This window comes from Pan paniscus, chromosome 15 (assembly GCF_029289425.2).
Source record: "Pan paniscus chromosome 15, NHGRI_mPanPan1-v2.0_pri, whole genome shotgun sequence".
In the NCBI taxonomy this organism is placed as follows: domain Eukaryota; kingdom Metazoa; phylum Chordata; class Mammalia; order Primates; family Hominidae; genus Pan; species Pan paniscus.
In genome coordinates, this window is record NC_073264.2 from 76,647,673 (window position 1) to 76,673,347 (window position 25,675).

At 47.6% G+C, this 25,675-nt stretch overlaps 1 protein-coding gene across 2 annotated transcripts in view; it reads left to right on the plus strand.

Moving 5' to 3' along the window:
- The first annotated feature begins 9,801 nt into the window (after window positions 1-9,801).
- The window catches only part of FLVCR2 (FLVCR choline and putative heme transporter 2), a 76,389-nt gene continuing 60,515 nt past the window's right edge, over window positions 9,802-25,675 (plus strand). For both annotated transcript variants that reach the window (XM_003824190.7, XM_055097305.2), the window contains exon 1: window positions 9,802-16,371. In XM_003824190.7, coding sequence (XP_003824238.2) covers window positions 15,685-16,371 — 687 coding nt within the window. In that variant the 5' untranslated portion in view covers window positions 9,802-15,684. The remainder of the gene's footprint in view (window positions 16,372-25,675) is intronic.

A 25,675-nucleotide genomic window follows, 5' to 3' on the forward strand; every position in this document is an offset into this window, starting at 1 on the left:
TTGCAGGATTCTGAAACCCATTCGTAGACCCTTAGATAAAAACTCTTCATCAGTCAACACAGCAGTCACCCAAGATTCAAGAAACAGAGCTGCTGGTAGCAAGCACGGCCCAGGACATCGGCATTGGATTGGAGTGCAGAAGCTCCCAGGTCGCCACAGTGTGGTGAGCCAGGAGGGCCTCACACTCCCAGGAGAAAGCCTACTCCACGTGAGGCAGAATCTTTGACTCAGGGGCCATTTCCATCTGTCCACTCTGACACAATGTGTCATTAATGGTGAGCACGAAGGAGTGGAGATGAAGGATGCAAAGAGGTTCGGGAACTGGATGAAGATTTATGTTATGTACATTACTTGATAACATTTTTTAAAAGGTTGAAAGCTTAATAGATTTTTTAAATGATGTACTCTAAAGATGTCCTTCTGATTATAGGTGCGGTTGCTCACACCTGTAATCCTAGCACATTGGGAAGCCAAGGTGGTTGGATTGTTTTGAGTTCAGGAATTGGAAACCAGCCTGGGCAACATAGTGAGACTCCATCTTTACAAGAAGAAAGTTAAAAAAAATTAGCTGTATGTGGTGCATTCTTATAGTCCTAGCTACTCAGGAGGCTAAATTGGGAGGATTGCTTGAGCTCAGGAGTTCAAGGCTGCAGTGAGCTATGATGATACCACTGCACTCCAGCACAGGTGACAGAGCAAGATCCTGCCTCTTTAATAAATGCTTGAAACGCTTCAACAGCAAACAAATAAATAAAAATGTCTGTTTAATAAACGCTTTCATGCTAAAGTAGCCACATGTCCTCTGAGGGCCGCAAATGCAGGATTAGGCAAACCTGTGTGAGATGACTGGCAGCCAGGGAATATGATCCCCAGGACATATGAACCTTTCTGCCTGCTTTCCCAAAACAAATAACCTCTTTTATACCTTGACTGATGACTGAAATCCTATTCTTAGAACTTTGTTCCTATGATGTAAGGTATTTATCACCCACCAGGTGCCTGCAAGTGCCTTGGTTTGGATTCTAAGTTGAAATGAGCCCTATTCCTTTGCAGCTCTTAGGAATCAGCTTGCCTCCCCTGATGCTTCTCTTGCACCTGCTGTCCATTCCATTTGCTTATTGATTCATTCATTCAACAAAATGTATTGAGCACTGACTTGTGTGAGACACTCTGCTAGGGAGTAACCAAGGGGGGAAGAAGAAAGCAGACCCAGCACCTGCCCTCATGGAGCCTACAGTCTGCCAGGGGAAACAAACACCAAAGAACTAATTATTCTATTTTTATTTTTTAATTTATTGAAACAGAGTATCACTCTGTCACCAGGCTGGAGTGCAGTGGTGCCATCTTGGCTTACTGCAACCTCCACCTCTTGGGTTCAAGCAATTCTCCTGCCTCAGCCTCCCGAGTAGCTGGGATTACAGACGTGCACCACCATGCTCAGTTAATTTTTGTATTTTTAGTAAAGATGAGGTTTCACTATGTTAGCCAGGCTGGTCTCGAACTCCTGACCTCAAGTGATCCACCCGCCTCTGCCTCCCAAAGTGCTGGAATTACAGGTGTGAACCACTGCGCCCTAATTATCCTAATTAAATAATGACAATTGTGGTAAGTGCCATGCAAAAGAAGCATCAGGAGCACATACACTCAGAACACGTGACCGATTTCAGGAAGGAAGTGACATTTCAACTGAGCCTTGAAGGAGGAGTAGAGTGAAGCAGATGAGGAAGGCAGGGAAGAGCATTCCAGGCAGACGGAAAAGCATGTGCCCAGGGTGCCCAGCATGAAGTATGGAGATTCTATCTCCTGGCCTGAGGAGCCTACTGAGGTCCCCAAGTAACTAGAAAGATGGTCCTACCTCTTCCTAACGTCACCACCTCCAAAAGTTCTGGTGCTGTGTCCTACTTCACGGAGGGATCCCCCATTTTTCACAGCTGGTGACCCACTGCAATCATCTGGCACAGCCCTACCCGCCTACCTGCCAGCAGCCCCAGACCTTTCCTCCAGGCTTTGCCAGGAAACCACAACAGCCTCCTAACTGCCTCTTTGTCTACTCCACATAGCAGCCAGAGAGATTCCTTTATAGCGCAAGTCCGCCACATCACTCCTCTGCTTAAAACTCCTTCAGGGCTTCTGGCCTCACTCAGTGTCCACATCCTAATCAGAGCCCACAAGGCCCTACAAGATTTGACCCCCACTTACCTGTCTGAGCCCTTCTCCCACCAGCCCCCTGTTCTGTCTCTCTGCTCCAACCACGCTGGGATCCCCGCTGTGTCTGGCCACACCAAGCACGTTCCTACCTCAGAGCCTTTGCACATGCTGTTCCCTGTGCCCGGAACACTCTTGCCCCAGATATCCATTTCCTCCCTTCTGCTCAAATGTTTTTTCCCTAACCACCATCTCACTCTTCATTGTGCTACCTCACATGATATTATGACACTTGTTTATCCATAGACTGTCTTCTCCACAGGATTATAAACTTCAAGAGGCTCAGGACCTTGTCAAGATGTTCACCATTATTTCCCCTGTGCCTTGAGCAGCACTTTCACATAAGGCTAACAATATGTTTTTATTAACATTTATGTGTTTGTTTTTGAGATAGGGTCTTGCTCTGTTGCTTAGGCTGGAGTGCAGTGGTGTGATCATGTCTCACTGCAGCCTCGACTTTCCAGGCTCAAGTGATCCTCCCATCTCAGCCTCCCAAGTAGCCAGGACCACAGGCATGCACCACCATGCCTGGCTAATTAACAATATGTTGAGTGAATCAATTAATGAATGGGTGTCACCACCCCCAGCACCACCCCACCCCCATCCTGCCTCCTCATCCCTCACTAACTTTGGCAAAGGGGATGGAAGGAAATGCATGATGTCAAGACCCCATAATTCTTTCTGGTGCCCCCAAACTTTCCCAACACATTGGTCAGGAGCAGGTCTTCCTTCCTTCTTTCCCCTTCCTTCCTTCCTTCCTTCCGTCCTTCCTTCCTTCCTTCCCTCCTTTCTCTCTCTTTCTCTCTGTCTTTCTTTCTTCTTTCATTCTGCCTATCTTTTTCCTGCAGTAGGGAGCAGGCTTTAAATAGCCATGGAGAGGGTGGGAACATGTCAGCTTCTAAAGGATGTGCGTGTCTGGGACACAGAGGGAAACACCTCCTTGCTTGGTACTGGGGCCCAGGCACAGAGGTGACACTGAGTCCCAGCTTGTGTGCCACCAAGACTGTGAAGAGATGGAAACAGGTTATGTAAGTACTTTTGTGTTTGTTGTGGTTATCTGATTCTCAGGCAGAGCTGAGCCATACTAACACATGACATTAGGTGACACACAGCCGTTGCCATCGCGTGAGCCCAGTGGCTGTTTTCTGTCTGGGGTTATACCCACTCCTCTAGCTCAGCATCACCACCCACAGGCTACCACCACTGCTTCTGCTGCATCTATAAACTATCTGTACTGTTTTTTACTCAGCTTTTAAAATGGACTCATTTTTATGACTTGAATACATGCATTTCAAAAGGAAACTAGGAGCTAAGGAAGACCAACAGACAGGTGTGACAAGCAGGACAAACCTGGCCCCCAAGAAATGGCCGCGTGCAGAGGTCGAAGGCAGAGGCCTGAAGGGAGAGGAAGGCAGGAGCCGCCCACTGGGTGAGGGAGTCCCGGTCCCAAGAGGCTGAGCAGAGGGAAGGAGGAAGGGGGAGTAGGTGAGGTCCTAGGACTCTGGGAATCTCATGGGACTTCCAGGCCTGGGGAGACTGGGAGTGGAGAGTGGGGTGAGGGAGCTAATTGTGACGTGTTTTTGGTGTGTGTGGAGTTCAGGTGAGGCGAGGATGTGACTGAGACAGAGGGCACAGCCTCAGGGCAGAACCAGGGGAACCAGAGGAGGTGTGGGGGAACAAAAGTGGGATGCAGTTTAGGGAAGGAGTACTGAGGAGTTGGGTACAGCGAGAGCCACAGCGCAGAAAAGGACCCTAAAGAGTGAAGCACGGCCGGGCGCAGTGGCTCACGCCTGTAATCCCAGCACTTTGGGAGGGCAAGGCGGGAGGATCACGAGGTCAGGAGATCAAGATCATCCTGGCTAACACGGTGAAACCCAGTCCCTACTAAAAAAAATATAAAAAATTAGCCTGGCGTGGTGGCGGGCAACTGTAGTCCCAGCTACTCGGGAAGCTGGGGCAGGAGAATGGTGTGAACCTGGGAGGTGGAGCTTGCAGTGAGCCGAGATTGCGCCACTGCACTCCAGCCTGGGCAACAGAGCAAGACTCCGTCTCAAAAACAAACAAACAAACAAAAACAGTGAAGCACTTTGGAAGGCCGAGGCGGGAAGATCCCTTGAGCCCAGGAGTTCAAGACCAGCCTGAGGAACATAGTGACATCCCATCTCTACAAAAAATATTATAAAAATTAGCCTGGTGTGGTGACATGCTCCTGTTGTCCCAGCTACTTAGGAGGCTGAGCTGGGAGGATTGCTTGAGCCTGAGAGGGCGAGGCTGCAGTGAGCCTGGATGACTAGCTACTAGCCTGGGCTACAGAGCAAGATTCTGTCTCAACAAGAGAAAAAAAAAGAGTGAAGGGGAGCAGGGCTGGGGGCAGGCCCGTGACAAAGTGGAGACTCTGGTGGGTGAGGGTGTCGAGGAGGGACCGCCCTGTGTGAGCCAGAAACGGGCTTGGAGGGAAGGGGAGTGAGGAACGGAGTGGGTGCTGGTTGGGTGTCCCACCACCCCAGGCAGGGCTGGCTGGGGACTGGACAGTGAGTATGATGGTCTCTGCTGGCAGCTTCTCTGTCGCCCACATGCCACCTGAAGTCATCTATGTATACACTCCTGCTCTAAAGCAAGGAACATCAGTCCACCTAGGACTTTGGAGGTCAGAAAGACAGAAACATATTATACTACCCTATTGGGGAGATAGAGCTCCTGGGAGCCTTGGTGACTAAGAAACATGTTAAGGAATGAAAAAAAACTCAAGGAAGACCAGAAAGGTAAACTGTCATACAGAGATCTGTAAAAGCAAGAAATAACCGCGAAGACACAATGCTGGGTTTTGGATTTTAGAGTCGTCTGCAGAATCACATCGATTATGGTGCACGACAAATTGCACAGACACAGGAAGCCCTCTAAGGTGGTGGTGCTCCCGAGTCACTACTCTGGCCAATGGGATGGGCCTTATTCAGGTGGATGGGGCTTTCAAGCACTGAGAGGGTAGGGAGTTAGGTTCTCTGTTTCTAAAGGCACTTGGGGCGGGTGGAAGGCATTGATTGTTTATCTGCCTGGTTAGTTGCCCCTCTCCTTCTGGGAACTGCCCCTCCTCCACTCCAATACGGATCCCCCTGGGGAGCTGCCCTGTTCTTATGCGGCCTTTGCCACCACGGTCATGGTTGATGAGGCTGGGAATGGGCATCTGGGAGTTTGTATTTAAGACACAAAGGGCAGCTTCTCTCGGGCAGCTGAAGCTGTCATGAGGTGTAATGCCAGGGCTGCTGGCTGCCATGTTTTCTGACAAATGGAGAAACTAGCCTTTAGGAAGAAAGAAAATGCAAGCTGGCCTGCAGGGAATATGGGAGAAGCCGAGCATCCTGAACGTGTTGCAGTCCTTGGTTCTCTCTGCTCTTCTGCTACTTGACCACCAACTCCTCTTGAGGTCTCTGAGAACCTCACCTCCCCCAGCCGCTGATGTTCTTCAGATGTACTATCTCTGAGCTTAGGCTGATGAAAGCTGAGCGTCTGTCATTTGCAATCAACTCAGCAGTGAAAAGAAAAAAAAAACCTGGGGGTACAGTCAGCACTTTCGGTTTTCTCATCTGAGACACTAGAACACACTTTCAGGGACTACTCGGGGCCCAGGGAGGCTGATGGCATCAGGGGGACTTCACACAACTACTGACTTAAGCTTAAAGGGAACCCATAACTATCTGGGTTTTATTTTGGAATTGTTTGTTTATTTCTAATTCTTCTGTTCACAGAATTCAGGGGAACCTGAGCCAAGTGTCCTACCTGTAACCTTGAGGAGGCACCATGCCAAGGAGTGAAAGATGAGGTGAGGAACTCAGGACGCCTTACTTTCCATAGAATTTGATGATTGGATTTTCATGGGAATTCACACTCTGAATTGGAAGTAGGTTCTCTGGCCTCTTGATCTTGTGGTGACAGAGGTCACTGTAGGGAAGGAGTAGAAGGAAGAATAAAGGAATGAGGAGGAAGAGAAGAGCAGGAGGCACGGGTACACAGGCACCTGTCCTTGACAGCCTCTCTTCCCTCTGCGGAAGATCTCAATGTCGAAGCTGGGATTCTCCCTCCAGATGGCAGCTCCATCTGCCCAGCTGGTCGCATCTGAAACCCAGGCAGGGCATTCTCCTGACCCCTCCCTCTCCATCCTCCTGCAATTCCAGTCTAGTCCACCCCCATCTACCCCTGCCCACTTCTCTCCATTGTCTTGCCATTGCCCTCATTCAGTTCACAAATTCCATTCTCACCTGAGTGACCATAGCAGCCTCCTAAGAGGGCCATCCGCACCCAAACTGGATTTGCCACAAGCCCAGCTGGAGCAGTCTGTCCAGGAGACAAATCTGACAATGTCCTTCATCTGCTTAAAACCTCCCAACGGCTCCCCTTTGCTCCCAGGATAAAGTTAACAAACAAAAACAGAAAAGCCCTCAATAAGGCCCGCGCTATCTGGCTGCTGCCTCTCTCTCCAACCACGTTGGCTTTGCTTCTCACCCTCGCTCTGCTCCAGCCTCACTGGCTTTGTGGCTTAAAAGGGCCCTGCTCCCTCCTGGTTCAGGGCCTTGCACATTCTGTTCCCTCTTCCTGGAAAGCCCTTCCCCCCTCTTTCACCAAGTTAAGTCTCACTTTTATTTTATTTTTATTTTTATTTTTTGAGATGGAGTCTCACTCTGTCACCCAGGCTGGAGTGCAGTGGCACGCTCTTGGCTCACTGCAACCTCTGCCTCCCAGGTTCAAGCGATCCTCCTGCCTCAGCCTCCCAAGTAGCTGGGACTACAGGAACCTGCCACCATGCATGGCTAATTTTTTTTGTATTTTTAGTAGAGACCGAGTTTCACCATGTTGGCCAGGCTGGTCTCGAACTCCTGGCCTCAGGTGATCCAGCCCCCTCAGCCTCCCAAAGTCCTGGGATTACAAGCATGAGCCATAAGTCTAACTTTTTAAAAAATATATTGCTTAAGATCCCACTCATCTGTTCCATCTATATAAATTCTTACAAATAACCCTTATAGCACTTATAATTTTACTTATGTGTGTATGTAAGTGTTTGATTGATGTTTGTCCTCTCAAGGACACTGTAAGCTCCATGAAGGTAGGGAGGGACCACGTTTGTTTTGCTCACTCCTAGGATCTTCAGCACCTGCCACAGGGCCTGGCTAAGTCTCATCTATCCCTCAAGATCCCGACCTAGCATCTCTCTGAGAAGCCCCCCGTGACTCTAAGCTTTGGGAGTCCCATGAACCAGCATGGACCACACATTTATTGTACCACCTGGCAATGATCTGCTTACATAACTGTCTCACCACTACTTTGTGGATTCTTGGAGGGCAAGAACCTCATCTTTGTTGAATTTGTTTCCTTTACACCCAGCACAGTGCCTGGCCTGCAGGAGATCAATGGTGGGTAAATGAATGACTCTGTTAAGACAGTCCCCTGGGCCCACGTATTATACCCTGTACATCAAGGGGCTGGCTGAGATGACTTTGTGTGTCCTTTCTCTGTCACTGTGGATCCAGCATTGCATAACCCTGCCCAGCCAGCACCCCTCTGCTTTGTCATGCCATGTGCCTTTAACTGTTGCCCTGGCAATCAACAAATCTTGCTGCTACCACCGTTTCTCTATTCCATTATGCAAAGGGAGCCTCACACCTCCAGGCTTTCTATAGATTATGCAAAAAGAAAAGCCATTTTAATGTCTCCTTCCTCTTTGACTCATGTTTTTTAGTTAGCTCTTTCTCATATTTATGGGGCAACTTTTTTTTTTTGGTTTTCTAATTATTAAGAAGCATTTAAAATATAGAACAGGTATGAAGAATAACACAGTGGCCACGCATGATCACACCCAAGGACATGCAGCTGAGGATACAAAATGTGACCCACGTACAGGGACCTTGTCTTTAGAGGAGGACTGATACCATCTGAGGCCTTTCCAGATGACTCATGTACTTCCAGGGAACTGAAATGTCTATTTCAAACCATGTGTCCCGGGCAGAGCCCAGCATCTACATGTCCAGCTAGGAGGCCTTTCTTCTAGACTCTCGTCTGAGAAAAATGGATCTTCTTCTTCTCTGAATCCTCAGCAGCCCCTGAGCACATTCCCTTCTAGGACAGACTTGGAGACTCTGAGCTGGGAGGGCCCTGGAGGAGAAGAAATCTAGACTCCCCCATGGCACAGGAATGCCCTCCCAACTTTCCCACCCATGGGCTCTGTGAGGTGTGGCAGTGGGGCCCAAACACCACAGGGGACACATTCCAGAAAAGAGAAAGGAAGACACAATCAACCAAGGAGACATGAGCGTCCGGAACAAGCTGGACATGTTTTTATTTCTTGTGAGGCCACCTAGAAATAGGACTTATCTAGGAAATGCATCCAAAAAGTCAGTGCAGTCAGGCCTTCATTTTCCTTCTGCGGGCCAGACGTGACACTAGAGGTTGGGATTTGAAGATGAATAGGCCATCATTTCTAAGTTTGAGGAGCGCACACTGAGTCATTAACTTGAAGAAGTAAACAAACATTTATGAAACTGTGTGACAGGAGCTACCACAAAGCTGCACATGCAGGGATGGAAAGAAACCTCTGAGTCACACTTAGGGCATGGGGGAAGGCTTCCTGGAGGAGGGGACGCTTGCCCTGCATTGTGAAGCATGCTTATGGGGAGCTGCAGGTGGCTCCACCTGTCTGGAGCAAAAGGTGGGGAGTGGACAGTGGTGGGAGATGTGGCCAGAACAACATCACAAAGACCTTGCGTGCAGAGCTGAGGAGTGCTTGCCTCTAGCGGCAGATTCCTGGTTTCCTCAGCCTTAACCTCTTACCCTCTCTAGGTTTCCTTCCTTGTTTTGGTGGCCACTGGAGGGTTCAAGGCAGGGAGTGACCTGAAGAGAACTGGAAAATCCTGTGAGGCGACATCTGGCTGAACTGGAAGGAGTGAGAACAACGAGGAGGCAGCTGTGGGTTGGAGGTGAGAAGCCAGGAGAGGCTGCAGCAGGGTGGTGGCAGTGAGAAAGGACAGGAGGGAAGACTGTAAGGAAAGAAGCATCTGTGACACTGAAAGTGAGTGAAGGGGGATCTGGGGAATCCTTAGTCTTCAGGCTTGGCTCACTGGGAGCTAGTGGTGTGCTTCATCGACAGAGAGAACTCCAGAGAAGTAGACCTTGGCACAGGTCTTTGGATGATGGGACGGAAGTTGAGTTGTAAGTTGTAGGGATAAGACCCCACAGACTCTATAAGTATGAAAGACGTTAGAAGCAAAAAGAAGGCCAGGGAATGGTCAAACAAGACTAGGGTGTGGGGAATAGGTCCTCTGACTACGCACACAATTTCTCTGAGGAGACGCCCTAATGGACTTTGGAGGACATAGCTTGGCTGAAGAGGCATCCCTGAGGTTCCAGAGTTGAAGTCTTGGCTGTCCATCATAGCACCAACAGTATAAACTCTAGGACAAGTTGACCACACTTTCAGACATCACCTACGGGCTCCAGTGAAACAGCTGGAGCTCTGTTAAATTTGATTCCATTTTTTAATTTTAGGATTTTTTTTAAGTTCAAAAAAATTAGTTGGCTGGGCACAGTGGCTCACGCCTGTAATCCCAGCACTTTGGGAGGCTGAGGTAGGCAGGCAGATCACGAGGTCAGGAGATCAAGACCATCCTGGCTAACACCGTGAAACCCTGTCTCTACAACGAAATACAAAAAATTAGCCGGGCATGGTAGCATGCGCCTGTAGTCTCAGCTACTCGGGAGGCTGAGGCAGGAGAATCGCTTGAACCTGGGAGGCAGAGGTTGCAATGAGCCGAGATCGCGCCACCGCACTCCAGCCTGGGCGACAGAGCGAGACTCCTTCTCAAAAAAAAGAAAAAAAATTAGTTATACATAGTTCAAACAATAAAATAATCATGTATGAAACATATCAGTTGTCTACCCCCCTTTCCTGTGCTCCAGAGGCAAGTACTTCCAACTCTTCTCAATTCTTTTGGTACTTAACCACCATAGCTGTAAGTGCCATGGGTTTATTGACACTTCCGGACTTTTTCCATGTTAGGCATTTACGTGCCATAGCCTTTTCTATATGGCAGACAAATATGTTGGAGTCTGGATTCCCTCCCCTCTGGGGTCTGCTCAGAGATTTTCCAAGTTTGTCCTTGAAGGGAATGTGCTCCAGGGAATGTGCTTCTGCCAAAACCCCAGGGAAGAAAACCAGCTCTCCTTGTTTTTAGTTTTTGGTTTTTGTTTCTGCTTTTGATAGAGACAGGGTCTAGCTATGTTCCCCAGCCTGGTCTCGAACTCCTGAGCTCAAGCAATCCACCAGCGTCAGCATCCCAAAGGGCTGGGATTACAGGTGTGAGCCACCGTGCCCGGCCCCATTCTCCTTGTTTAACTGTTTACCCCACCCTCATCTCAACCCTGCACAGGTGCCCGCTTCCCACTCCCCCATCCTGCTAACAGTGTTATATCATAGCTTTAGATACATCAACTCCCAGTGTTCACTTTATTAGGATTGTGTTCATGCTATGCAAATCAAATCACTTAGGGTATATCATGATTATTTTTTCCTTTTCCTCCATAGCTTTGTTTATTCCACTGGAGTTAATAATGCTTCCTTTTCCCCATTTACTTAGTTATATTTATGGTACTTATCATTAGTCCAACCCCTAATCTTCCCCCTATTGTGTAAACCTCTCAATATTTTCAAACATGATTCTTTCAGTGTGACCTTCTTGAAGAACTCTTTCTTGGAGTCTTCGAAGCAGCTTCAGCCTGAGTATGCTGCTTTCTTTTTTTTTCTTCTTTTTTTTGGGGGGACAAAGTCTTGCTCTTGTCCCCCCGGCTGGAGTGCAATGGCACGATCTCGGCTCATTGCAACCTCTGCCTCCCGGGTTCAAGCGATTCTCCTGCCTCAGCCTCCTGAGTAACTGTGATTACAGGTGCCTGCCACCACACCCGGCTAATTTTTGTATTTTTAGTAGAGACGGGGTTTCACCATGACAGCCAGGCCAGTCTAGAACTCCTGACCTCAGGTGATCCACCCGCCTCGGCCTCCCAAAGTGCTGGGATTACAGGCATGAGCCACCATGCCCAGCCGAGTATGCTGCTTTTTATGCCTGGTAGATAGCTGTCTACCCAGGAGTTTCCTTTAGCTGGGTGATTCCCATTGTTTGCCTCTCATGGCGGATTCTCGGTTTCCTCAGCCTTAACCTCTTACCCTCTCTAGGTTTCCTTCCTTGTTTTGGTGGAGCACATCCTGCAGCAGCTTCCTGAGAGAGAAGATAAGGCAGTATCATTTGTTGTTTCACTCTTTTCTCAAACTGATTTTTTGGTAGTTTGGATATAGCATTCTAGGTAAGAAATGGTTTTCCTTCAGAAAGCATTGTTCCACTGACTTCCAGTTCCCAGGCTTGAGGCAACTGTGTTGATATTTTGTATCTGTTTTTTTTTTTTTAAGTTTTTCTGATTTTTTAAAATCTCTGAAATCCTGTTGGATCTCCTCTTTGTCTCAAGTTTTGTAAAATTTCATGGTGATGTGCAGTACAACTCAATTCTACAGATGAGTATTGAGAGCATGTGTTACATAGTTTATCTCACCAAACACTCCAAGATATACAAAAATATCCACAAGTCCTGAGACAGCTAGAAATCTGAGGGAAGTGGAGGAGATAAGGCAAACAGAATATTGATGAGCATGTAGTATTACATATATAAAGTATGCATATAAGACTTGTAAGGGCAACATTTTCACAAATTCCAAGTGTTGGTATTTTTAAGAAAGAATAATGCAGGCTCCCAACCTGATTCATTCTGTTAGAAATTTGGCCTTCCCATGCACTCAACAAACTCCTTGCCTCTTAAATCTATAGCTCTGTTTGGCTAGCAGTAAGCTATAAACAAGAGGGTGATGTTTTCGCTTTGAATCCAGGAGTTGCTGATAGTCCCCAGTGGGCTGACTTAACTACCATTCTGCAGGAGGCCACACAAGCTTGAGTTCAATGCCAGAGGTTCGTTCCCTCGAGCTTCCTAAGGTGTCAGTTGGAATAGAGCCAGGAACCAGGAACCAGAAACCAGAGCCCCCTTTCAGGAAGCAATCTCTAAAATGTATTTCTCCTTACCCTTCAAAGTGTACCTATAGGTACTGATAGATAGAACATCATAAAGATAGATACGCTACATAGTAAGCTGCTCAATACATGTTTTTTCAATGGGATGAATACAGAATATTTCTCTCTATGTAGTATCTACCCAATATTTATAGAGATGACCCCAACACCCTACCCCCACATTAGGAATCAGCCAAGAGTCATCCCTACCCTGGTGGCTCCCAGAATGTCATTATTATTATTGAAAACAGTTTATGCATATTAGCTTGTTTAATTCTCACAGCAATTCTATGAGGCAGGTTTTTGTTTGTTTTGTTTTTTTGTTTTTGAGACAGAGTCTCGCTCTGTCTCTCAGGCTGGAATGCAGTAGTGCTATCTCAGCTCACTGCAGCCTCTGCCTCCCAGGTTCAAGTGATTCTCCTGCCTCAGCCTCCCAAGTAGCTGAGATTACAGGCGTGTGCCACCACACCTGGCTAATTTTTGTATTTTTAGTAGAGACGGGGTTTCACCATGTTGGCCAGGGTGGTCTTGAACTCCTGACCTCATGTGATCCACCCACCTCGGCATCCCGAAGTGCTGAGATTACAAGTGTGAGCCACCGTGCCAGGCTGGAGGCAGGTATTTTTAATCCTTATTTGATAGATTCAGAAACTGAAGAATAGAGAGGTCAAGTGACTTGCTCAAGATACCAAAGCTAAGAATGACAAAACAGAGCTTCAAGTCTAAGCAGACCCAACCCAGAGCTCACAACAGATCCAGCTCGTTCCACCACAAAAGCAATTCCAAATCCCAGGTTAGACCCCTTGGAATCTCTCACCAAGCTGAAGGGCTGCCCCAGAAGAGCTCATGGGAAAGGCCACGTGGAAGGAGCACCCATTTTATTGCTGCTTGTTCTGATGCTATTTCACTATAGGACGCTGAGTAACACACCCGCCTCTCCAGGCCTCAGTTTCCTTATCTGTAAAATGAAGTTAAGAATATATTCTGAAGAGTTTTGGAAGAGGCCCATGATGACCGAGGGAAAAGAAGCAGTGAGAGGTCTCAGAAGGCCTTCTAAAAGAACAGAGTTCTGTGCTCCCTGGAGAATGATGGGAAACACAGGAGGAATAGTGACAACACGAGATGTTAAATTACTGTAGAAATTCTTAGATCTGAGTCTGAACTCCCTCTTCAAATATTCCATTATAATCCAAGACTCTATAGTTTCTACCAAAAAGTAGGTGCCTTCAAGCAGGGAGTGATCGTTTGAATCTAGTTCTCTCCTGGGAATCAGTGGTTCTAACTTGGCTGCACGTTGGGATGACCAGCGGAGCTTGAGACATGCAGATGTTCAGGTCCACCCTCGGAGATCGCTAAATGGGGTGTTGCCCGAACACTTGGGATATTAAGAGTTTCTTCATATGATTCTAATGTGCAGACAAAATGGAGAGCCACTTCCCAGAGCTTCAAGTTATTCATTTTCTGGTCTGAAGTTTAACAAAGAAAAAATAAATAAATAAAGAAGCAGTGATGCCCAGTAGCTCTCAAAATTTAATGTGTAAACAAATGAATCTCCTGGGCATCTTGTTAAAATGCAGCTTTCAATTCAGTGGGTCTAGGTTGGGCCTGACAACCTTCTTGGTTGTTTTGTGGTTGTCGTTTTGTTTTTTAAGGCCTTAACACTGGAGGGGATTCTGGGCTTCTAAAAAGCTCCCACAGGTGCCCACGCTGCTAACCACAGACTGTGCTTGAATAGCTAGGCTACAGCTTGAATGATTACAGACTTGAACGAGAATTATGGCTCTTCTTGCCAGCTGGGACCTTCAGAAAGAAGTTACTTCACTTCTTTGAGTCTGGGTTTTCTTGTGTATAAAATTTAGGCCAGCAATAGTAACTTTATCACAGAATTCTTGTGATGCATAAATGAGCTAATGCATTCAATTTGTTTAGCACTGTACAACAAATGTTAGCTTTTTGCTAGGATAGCCAGCATTCACGGAATGCTTACTATGTGGCAGGAATTTTCTAAGTGCATTCGTGTATTAATTCATTCAAGTCTCAGAACAACACGGTGAGGTAGGTACTATTATTTCATCATTTCCATTTTACAGATGAAGAAACTGAAGCGCAGAGAGGTGGAGTTCCTTGGTCTACAGTGACACCTCATTGTAGCTAAGCTGGTGTTTGAACTCAGGGAGAATTTGGGCTCCTTACCAGGATCCCTCGCCAAGGACAGGGTCAGTGCAACGAGTCGAGGGTTTGCCCTTTGAAATGGGCTAGGACCGGCAGGTGGCAGACTAGGGCTGCTTGAGTTCAAAGACCGCTTCCAAGACCAAGCCCGGAGCCAGCTCTGTGCTAAGCGTTCCATCACACAACCGCGGACAGCTTCTTCGGCTTCTTCAAACTCTCCTTTCCCTCCCCCGCACCCTAGGGTCTTCGCCCAGAATCCATCAGGAAAAATAGCCCCACATAACAGGTTCAAATCTAACCTCCCCAAGACAAAACCACGTCCGCAGGGAAAGAAGCGAGTAAAGCGAGTTTTCTGTAACTCCCCTTTAACCCAGGAGCGCAACCAGCCCGGGAAATCTACAAATCTCTCTTTAGTTCAGCAAAGGGCTGGGAGCCTAAGCCAAGGGGGAGAAAGTTGGGGAATCCCTCTTGAATTCCCCAGGACACTTAGGTGGCGCCGGGCTTTGGTGCACGCGCGCAGGGCATGCGGACAGGCACCGGAGAGGCTCTATTTTGGGCATTACTTCGGGAAGGCGGATCTTCTTGCAGGGCCCGCTGATAGCGGGTGGCAAATGAATATGAGGGGCAGTGCAAAGGGTGGGGGTTAACCGGGCGGTTTCCATGGCGCCCGGGGCGTGGGGGAGGAATGCATCCCGCAAGCTGTGGCGAAACAACTGCTCTGCCCGGAGGACCGGGCTCGAGAAGGCAAGAGACACTGGGTCGGGGGTGGAGTGGTGGCGGGGGGGTTGGGGGCGGAGGAAGCCAGGCAGGACGGGGGCGGGGCGGTCACGTGTGCCCGACTGGGCGAGGCCCCAAGCTGGCCCCGGAGAGGACTCGGCGGGCGAAGTGGCTGCGCAAGGAGAGAACTTTTCCCGCACAAGGAACGCCTCGTGGGGAGACCCAAGGCAGGAGCGGTCCGGAGCCGGCTGCGGCGTGTGCGGCCGGCCTTGGGACAGCGATCGCTGCGGGTGGCAACAGAGAGCCCCAAGCAAAAGTGGGAGCAGGAGCTTGGAGGTGAGCACAGGAAGCCCCACTTGAGGCTTTTACGCAGCCTCGAGTCTCTGTTTCTTCTGGAATAGGCAAGTGTCCTTTCAACTCTAAGAGACCAGCGGAGGGCACTGTCCCTTAAGACTGCCGGAGTCCTTACCACTTCTCCAGGATTCCAGAGGAGACTGTGGCGATGGTGAATGAAGGTCCCAACCAGGAAGAGAGCAATGACACCCCTGCGCCGGAGTCTGCACTCCAAGCGGACCCCAGCGTCTCGGTCCATCCCAGCGTCTCGGTCCATCCCAGCGTCTCCATCAACCCCAGCGTCTCCATCAACCCCAGCGTCTCTGTCCACCCCAGCAGTTCGGCCCACCCCAGTGCCTTAGCCCAACCCAGTGGCTTGGCTCACCCCAGTAGCTCGGGCCCCGAGGACCTCAGCGTGATCAAGGTGAGCAGGCGCCGTTGGGCCGTGGTCCTGGTGTTTAGCTGCTACTCCATGTGCAACTCCTTTCAGTGGATCCAGTACGGCTCCATCAATAACATCTTCATGCACTTCTACGGTGTCAGTGCCTTTGCCATTGACTGGCTGTCCATGTGCTACATGCTGACTTACATCCCTCTGCTCCTGCCGGTGGCTTGGCTGCTGGAGAAGTTCGGCCTGCGCACCATTGCTCTCACTGGCTCGGCTCTCAACTGCCTGGGGGCCTGGGTGAAGCTGGGCAGCCTGAAGCCGCATCTCTTTCCGGTCACCGTAGTGGGCCAGCTCATCTGCTCTGTGGCCCAGGTTTTCATCCTGGGCATGCCCTCCCGCATCGCTTCCGTCTGGTTCGGGGCTAATGAGGTTTCAACAGCCTGCTCCGTGGCTGTCTTTGGCAATCAGGTAGGTAGAACAGTTTGTGAATGTTCCCAGGGGCGTGTGTTAGATTGCACCTAAACTATTGGGTGTGGTAGGCTATAATTTGCTGATTGTCCAACAGTGTTTTTGACTCTGGGTGACAGTGACTGGGTGTGACAGGCAGTGATTGTGATGCTGTAAGAGAGGCGGGAAACAAAAGCAGGGGGACCTGCTCTTTCATCCACAGTTGCTCTTGCCCCAGCCAAAAGCATGCTTCTAGAACATACTATACCTTCGCTGTGTCGTTCTCGAACCTGTGTCAGTCCACCAACTTAGACCTGTAACTTCAGGAATGCTCTTCTGTCTGGCAGCAGCCCCTGGGCATCAGACTATTCTGGTGTCATCAGAACTTGGCAGTGCTTTCAGTTGGACCAACCAGCTTTCCTAGAGTGCAGTATCTCCTCTACTGCATAGAATTGCAAAGCCATGCCTGGTGGTGTTTGGCACTGCTTTTACCTTGTTTTATACACAGCTGAAGCCAGGACAGTGGGAGCAGTGCTTTGTGCCAAACTCCTTGCCTGGGATTTAGAGCCAAGTCCAGCAGGATGGAGTAGAAATCTCACTCTGAGTTTCCATGGCCTAGAAAGGGTAGTTCATGTCTTAATCTTTTTCTCTTTCTTTCTTATTGGAAGGAGAAGCTCAAATTCTTTGCATCTCAATGTGGTTATGATCCAGAAAGCTGGGCAGGTTGTGAACCTGAATGCCGTCTCCAAATACTCGAAGCAAATATTTATGGGAATATTTAAAGCAAACGTCCTTTAGCCAGACCACTGCCTCCCAGTCTCGCGTCTTTCCAAGCACGTACGGTCCTGGCTGTGTGTTTAACAAAGGATTGGTAATCCTGTCTCACACGTCCATGTGAAGAGACCACCAAACAGGCTTTGTGTGAGCAACAAGGCTGTTTATTTCACCTGGGTATAAGCAGGCTGAGTCTGAAAAAGGAGTCAGCAAAGGGTGGTGGATTTTCATCAGTTCTTATAGGTTTTGGGATAGGTGGTGGAGTTAGGAGCAATGTTTTTCAGACAGAGGGTGGATCTCAAAGTACATTCTCAAGGGTGGGGAGAATTACAAAGAACCTTCTTAAGGGTGGGGGAAATTACAAAGTACATTGATCAAGTAGGGTGGGGCGAAACAAATCACAATGGTGGAATGAAATCAGTTAAGGCTATTTTCACTTTTTTTGTGGATCTTCAGTTGCTTCAGGCAATCTGGATTGCCTGAAGCATGCAGGTCACAGGGGATAGGATGGCTTAGCTTGGGCTCAGAGGCCTGACATTCCTGTCTTCTTATATTAATAAGAAAAGCAAAACAAAATAGCGAAGTGTTGGAGCAGCGAAAAATTTTGGGGGTGGTATGGAGACATAATGGGAGATGTTTCTCAGGACTGCTTCGAGCGGGATTAGGGGCAGCGTGGGAACCTACAGTGGGAGAGATTCAGCTGAAGAAAGGTTTTGGGATAAGGGGTGATACTGTGGGGTTGTTAGAAGAAACATTGGTCGTATAGAATGACTGGCAATGGCCTGGATGCGGTTTTGTATGAATTGAGAAACTAAACGGAAGACACAAGGTCTGAATAAGAGAAGGAGAAAAACAGGTATTAAAGGACTAAGAATTGGGAGGACCTAGGACATCTAATTAGAGAATGTCCAAAGGGGTCCAAGGGGATTTAGCATAATTACTTGTTTGTTTGGTGAGTTTTTGGGCTCTATTCTTGACAGAGTCCTCTTTTTTAGGTATGAAGCTGAGCTTGGTGAGGTGTGTTTTTAAAAGACCGTTAGTCCATTCTACCTTTCTTGAAGGTTGAGGACGGTAAGGGGTATGAAGGTTTTACTGAATACCAAGAGCCTGAGAAATTGCTTGGGTGATTCCACTAGTAAAGGCTGGTCCGTTATTGGACTGTATAGAGATAGGAAGGCCAAACCGAGGAATTATGTCTGACAGAAGGGAAGAAATGACTGCAGTGGCCTTCTCAGACCCTGTGGGAAAGGCCTCTACCCATCCAGTGAAAGTGTCTACCCAGACCAAGAGGTATTTTAGTTTCCTGACTCGGGGCATGTGAGTAAAGTCAATTTGCCAATCCTGGGCGGGGGCAAATCCCCAAGCTTGATATGTAGGGAAGGGAGGGGGCCTGAACAATCCCTGAGGAGTAGTAGAATAGCAAATGGAACACTGAGAAGTGATTTCCTTTAGCATAGATTTCCACGATGGAAAGGAAATGAGAGGTTCTAAGAGGCGGGAACCTACATGGAAGAGGTTATGAAATGACAACAGAATAGAATGGGCCTGTGAGGCTGAAAGGAGATATTTTCCTTGGTCCAAGAACCGTTTGCCTTGTGTGGGAAGAGATTGGTAGGTTGAAGTTTCAGTGGGAGAGTAGGTGGGAGTGACCGATGAGAAGGAGAAAAACTGGCCGTGAGGGACAGAAGTTGTAATGCTAGCTGCTTCTTTAGCTACCATATCAGCATAAGCATTGCCCTGAGTGATGAGATCTGATGCCTTTTGATGGCCCTTGCAGTGTATGACTCCAGCTTCCTTTGGAAGTAAAGCAGCCTTGAGAAGAGTTTTTATTAAGGAGGCGTTAATGATGGAGGACCCTTGCATAGTGAGGAAACCTCTTTCAGCCCATATAACAGCATGGTGGTGTAGGATATGGGAGGCATATTTAGAGTCAGTATAAATATTGACATGTAGTCCCTTTGCAAGAGTGAGGGCTCGAGTTAAGGCAACGAGTTTGGCTTGCTGAGAGGTAGTGGAGGGGGGCAGAAAGTATATGCATCAGGTGTGAGGAAGAAAATAGATTTTGGAAGTTATGAGAACTGTAGAGAGTGAGTTGAGCATAGTTTGTGATTTTGAGGGCCTCTAAAAGTATTAGGGCGGTGGCGGCTGCCACACGGAGACATGATGGCCAGCCTAAAACAGTAAGGTCAGGTTGTTTGGACAGAAAGGCTACAGGGTGCGGTCCCAGCTGTTGTGTAAGAATTTTGACGGCACAGCCCTGTACTTTGGCTGTGTGTTATGAAAAGGGTTGGGATGAGTTAGGGAGATCTTGTGTGGGGGCAGCTTCTAGGGCTGTTTTTAAGGAACGGAAAGAGGAGTGGCGAAAGGATTTAGGATCTATGGGGTCAGCTATGTTTGCTTTTGTGAGTTTATAAAATGGTTTAGTCAGGATGGTAAAACTAGGTATCCAAAGGCGGAAGTACCTAACCATGCCTAGGAAGGAAAGAAGTTGTTTTGTAGAAGGTGTTGGGGTTTGGGAGATTAGCTGGACACGATCAGCAGGGAGAGCACATTGTTTTCATTAAGAATTATGCCAAGATAGGTAATAGATGAAGACGAAATTTAGGCTTGACTGAAGTAATGGGGGCTGTCCTTGAAGCCTTGTGGCAGTACAGCCCAGATAAGTTGCTGAGGCTGATGGGCATCAGGGTCAGTCCAAGTGAAAGCGAAGAGAGGCTGGGATGAAGGGTGCAAAGGAATAGTAAAGAAAGCATGTTTGAGATCCAGAACAGAATAATCGGTTATGGAGGGGTTGTGGAGGGAGGCATTGAGGATAGGAGAGTATATGGCTTTGGCACCACGGACTGGATAGACAAGACAATTTGGTTGATAAGGCGCAGATCCTGAACCAACCTGTAAGGCTTGTCCGGTTTTTGGACAGGTAAAATGGGGGAATTGTAGGGAGAGTTTATAGGCTTTAAAAGGCCATGCTGTAACAAGCGAGTGATAACAGGCTTTAATCCTTTTAAAGCATGCTGTGGGATGGGATATTGGCGTTGAGTGGGGTAAGAGTGATTAGATTTTAATGGGATAGTAATGGGCTCGTGATCGGTTGCCAGGGAGAAAGTAGAGGTATCCCATACTTGTGGGTTAAGGTGGGGGGATACGAGAGGAGGACGCGAAGGAGGCTTTGAACTGGGGAAAAGGGCAGGAATGAGGTGTGGCTGTAGCCTAGGAATAGTCAGGGAAGCATATAATTTAGTTAAAATGCCTCGGACCTAATAAGGGAACTGGGCAGGTGGGGATAACTAAAAAGGAGTGCATAAAGGAATGTTGTCCAAGTTGGCACCAGAGCTGGGGAGTTTTAAGAGGTTTAGAAGCCTGGCCGTCAATACCCACAACGGTTATGGAGGCAAGGGAAACAGGCCCTTGAAAAGAAGGTAATGTGGAATTGGTAGCCTCCATATTGATTAAGAAGGGGATGGACTTGCCCTCCACTGTAAGAGTTACCTGAAGCTCAGTGTCTGTGACGGTCCAGGGGGCTTCCGAGGCGATTGGGCAGCGTCAGTCTTCAGCTGCTAAGCCAAGGAGATCTGGGAAGGAGTCGGCCAAGGAACATTGGGTTTGGGCTCCAGGGGCTTTAGGAGTGGCCGCGATGTGAGTTGGACAGTTCGACCTTCATTGGGGGCCCGCACAGATGGCACGGCTTAGGAGGAATCCCAGGCTGCAGGAATTCTGAGGCCCAGTGGCCAGGCTTTTGGCATTTGAAGCAAGGTCCACAAGGATGTTTTGAAGGTGCCCCTGGGAGCTGTGGCTTGGATGTTCTGAAGTTCTTGTATGCTGGAGATGTGGTTGTGGGCTGTCTTACAGCAGAGGCAAGTAGCTGTAACTCAGAAATGTGTTACTGTCTGGCTACCTCCTCTCTATTATTGTACACCTTGAAGGCGAGGTTGATTAATTCCTGTTGTGGGGATTGAGGGCCGGATTCCAATTTTTGAAGCTTTTTTCTAATATCAGGAGCTGACTGGGTGATAAAATGCATATTAAGAATAAAGCGGCCTTTTGGCCCTAGGGCAGTAAAGCGTCTAAGAGTTGCTGCTAAGCAGGCCATGAACTGGGCAGGGTTTTCGTCTTTACCTTGGGTAGTTTCTTTAAGTTTGTCATAATTAACAGCTTTGTAAGCTGCCTTTTTAAGCCCTTCAACTAGGCAGGAAACCATGTAATCTCACCTATCTATACCTGGGAAATCTGCCTGAAAGTTCCATTGGGGGTCCTCTTGGGAACTGCTCTAATGCCTTCCTGGAGGTCTGGCTCATGAAGCCGGCGGTTATCAGCGTGAGATTGGGCTAGAGAAAAAACTCTTTCCCGTTCATCTGGGGATAGGGTAGAAGTTAGGATGACATTTAAGTCACTCCGGGTTAAATTGTAGGACAGAGTTAGATATTGGAATTCCTGTATATATTTAGTAGGGTCTGACGAGAAAGAGCCTAAATGCTGGCTGATTTGGGAAAGGTCTGATAGGCACATGTACCCTGACTATGCCTTTAGCTCCAGCCACCTCTTTAAGAGGAAATTGTTGGGCAGGTGGGGGAGGGCTAGTCACTGAACGAAGCTGTAAACCAGACAGGGTGTGAGGAGGGGAGGTGATAGAAAGATTATAGGGTGGGGGAGCAGAGGCTGAGGAGGAATTGGGACCTGGCTCGGCCTGGCGAGGAGCAGCCTGGGGAGAAGGGGAGAGATCAGATGAGTCTGTAGAAAAGGAGAATTCAAAAGACTCAGAGCTTGGGGTGAGACTGAAGGAACAGACAGGAGAGAAAGACGAAAGATGTGGGATGAGTCACATGGGAGCAGAGACTAGGGAGGGACTAATGTGTAGAAGAATGCCTGGATGTCAGGCATCTCAGACCATTTGCCCATTTTTCGACAAAAATTATCTAGATCTTGTAGGATGGACAGATCAAAAGTGCCATTCTCTGGTCACTTGAAACTACTGTCAGGTTTGTATTGGGGCCAAGCGGGATTGCAGAAGAAAATAAGGCATTTAACTTTTAGGTCAGGTGTGAGTTGAAGAGGTTTTAAGTTCTTGAGAACACAGGCTAAGGGAGAAGAAGGAGTAATGGAGGGTGGAAGATTGCCCATAGTGAAGGAGGCAAGTTTAAAGAGAAGGGTAGAGACACAGAGAAGGGGGTGGGGAGCAGCCCTGGGCTGTAATGTGGGTGAGCAGCCAAAGCAGGCGTCCCCGCAATTGACTTGCTACCAAGGGAATGTGGGTGAATGACCAAGGCAGGCGTCCCCGCGGTGGTCAGACACCAATGGAGTGTGGGTGAATAATCAGGCAGGCGTCCCCGCAATGATTAAACACCAAGGGAAGGCTGCCTTCCCGAATCCATGACCGGCGCCAGAGTTTTGGGTCCACGGATAAAATGTGCCTCCTTTATCTCTACTAGAGAGGAAAAAGAACTGGAATTGGAAGGACAGGGAGATTGACGGGTAGCAAGAGAGGAAGATTGAAGGGTAGCAAGAGAGGCTGGAGAAGACAGTGAAAAGACCGCTTACCCGATTGAAATTGGTGAGATGTTCCTTGGGCTGGTTGGTCTGAGGACCCGAGGTCGTAGGTGGATCTCTTTACGGAGTGAGGGTGAGGACAGGGGACTGGTCTCCTAAAGAAGTCCCTCTGACCTGAGTCTTCGGCACCAAATGTCTCACGCATCCGTGTGAAGAGACCACCAAACAGGCTTTGTGTGAGCAGCAAGGCTGCTTATTTCACCTGGGTGCAGGCAGGCTGAATCCGAAAAAGCAGTCAGCAAAGGGCGGGAATTATCATTAATTCTTACAGGTTTTGGGATAGGCGGTGGCGTTAGGAGCAATGTTTTGCAGACAGTGGGTGGATCTCACAAAGTACATTCTCAAGGGTGGGGAGAATTACAAAGAACCTTCTTAAGGGTGGGGGAGATTACAAAGTACATTGATCAGTTAGGGTGGGGCAGAAACAAATCACAATGATGGAATGTCATCAGTTAAGGCTATTTTCACTTTTGTGGATCTTCAGTTGCTTCAGGCGATCTGGATGTATACGTGCAAGTCAGAGGGGATATGATGGCTTAGCTTGGGCTCAGAGGCCTGACAAATCCCAGTTCTTCTCATTGGACTATTTTCTCCTATCTATTAATTTCATTGAGAAAATGTAACCTTTAATTTAGAAATTTTTCATTTAAAACAGAAACTTTACAAAACTTCTCTAAAGGCAAATTTCCCTTCTGTTCATCTTTACTATGACCCTGACCACACAGATCACCATAACCCTTGTATTCCGGTAATTCTGACCTCTCTGTTCAAATGCTTCTTACATACTCCACAGGAGCATTACCTTCCGCTTGCATTAAAATCCAACATTCTTCCTTTCGACAAGCATTTATCTAGTTTTTGCAAGACAGTGTGCTAGGGCTGCAAAGATAATCCTTGCCTTCGAAGAGATACTATACCAGGTTCTAAAAAATTGTGCCAGGAGCCAAGATTCAGATTGTATTAAAAAACAAACAAACACACAACAACTGAACAGATCATAGCATAGAGGATTTATTTTCAGCTAGAGGATTTATTTTCAGTTCTCCATGGGGTTTTTAGCATTTTCTTTACCTAATTGCTATGGGAAAGGCTGAAGAAGGTAAAGGAAGCTAATATCTATTAAATACCCACTATTATGCAAGGTACTTTTTCATCCATTATTTAACTTAATCCTTCCAACAACTCTGTGAGGTTGGTGAAATTGTCCCCATTGTTGCAGGAGAGGGAACTGTGATCCAGATAAATCTTGCAACTTTATCCAGAGTCCTATAACTACTGAGTAGTAAAAGAGAAATTTAAACCCAGTTCTACCTTCAAAGCCACTCTCAGTAGGCCAGTATTACTTGTGCATCAAGCATACATGTAAAAAAAAAGAAAAGGCAGATTCTGAGGATTTAATTTTTCCCCCCGTCTCCAGGGTTATTGGTGATAGTTTCCAGCAGTTTTTTCTAGAGTTTGAGGGCCTAGCACTTGTCTTCTTTTTTGAAGTTGCTGCTAGAGGGCTGATTCTGCCTCTTCTAACCTAGCATGGTCATTGTGTTGTCAAGAAGGTGAGGGTGGAGTCTCTAGCAGGAAGAAACCAGTGAATCCAGAGCTGGGATGAGGGAGGGAAGATGAGCCTGGAGAATACAACTGAGGCCCTTCCTTTTTCTTGGTATGCTCTGACCAGTTGCCCCCAGGTAGTAACAGCCTGGAATTTTTAGCAACACTTGTAGCATTGTTTCAGGGGGAAATGAGCTGTGTGGGGTTTTAAGTGATATGCACACATTGTTACTGTGCAAGGGTCAAAAGAAAACGTTGTTTCCTTGGTGGTACTGGATGAGATAGATGCAGGATCTAAGAAAGATATTCGAGGTTGGTCCTAACCCAGGTGAGAGTCCTATAGGATGGAGGTTGTGAGGGGACTTCGCCAGGACCTTTGGGTAGCTCATAGCACAGTGCAAGCTAGAAATAGAATAGGAAAGAATCAGTTTGCTTTTAGAAGTGAATACAGTCACTTTACAGAACCAGTTTTATAGAAACCACAGCTGTCTGTCGAAAATAGCACCGTCCAATAGAAATATAATGCAGACCACAAATGCAAGTCACATGTAACTAAATTTTCTAGCAGCCACATTAAAGATGTAAATTTTTTTTAAGTAAAAAGAAAAGGTGAAATTAGTTTTAGTAAATGCCTTAGTTTGTTTTATGCTGCTGTCACAGGATACCACAGACTGGGTAATTTGTAATGAACAGAAATTTATTTAGCTTACAGTTTGAGAGCCTGGGCAGTCCAAGGCCAAGCGACCAGCATCTGGTGATGGCCTTCTTGCTGCGTCATAACATGGTGAATGGCATCTCATGTTCATGAAAGAGTACAAGAGAGGGCCAAACTGACTTTTATGACAAACCCACCCTCATTTTAATGACATTGATCCATTCATGAAGGTAGAGCCCTCATGACCTAATCACCTCTTAAAGGTCTCGTGTCTCAGTAGTGTTACATTGGGAATTAGATTTCCAACACATGAACTTTTGTTGTTGTTATTGTTTTTGTTTTGAGATAGAGTCTCATTCTAGCCACGCAGGCTGGAGTTCACAGACAGGATCTTGGCTCACTGCAATCTCCACTTCCCGATTCAAGCAATTCTGCCTCAGCCTCCGAGTAACTGGGATTACAGGCACCTGTCACCATGCCCAGATAATTTTTGTATTTTTAGGAGAGATAGAGTTTCATCATGTTGGCCAGGATGGTCTTGAACTCCTGACCTCAGGTGATCCCCCTGTCTCAGCCTCCCAAAGTGTTTGGATTACAGGCGTGAGCCACTGCACCTGGCCCCCCAACACATGAACTTTAAGGGACACATTCAAACCATAGTATTCTCTCCATGGACCCCAGAATTTTATGTCTTTCTCTTGGACAAAACACATTCATTCTATCCCAATAGCCTTGAAAGTCTTAACTTGTTCCAGCATCAACTCAAATGCCCAAATTCTAGAGTCTCACCTAAATCACATATGAGGGAGA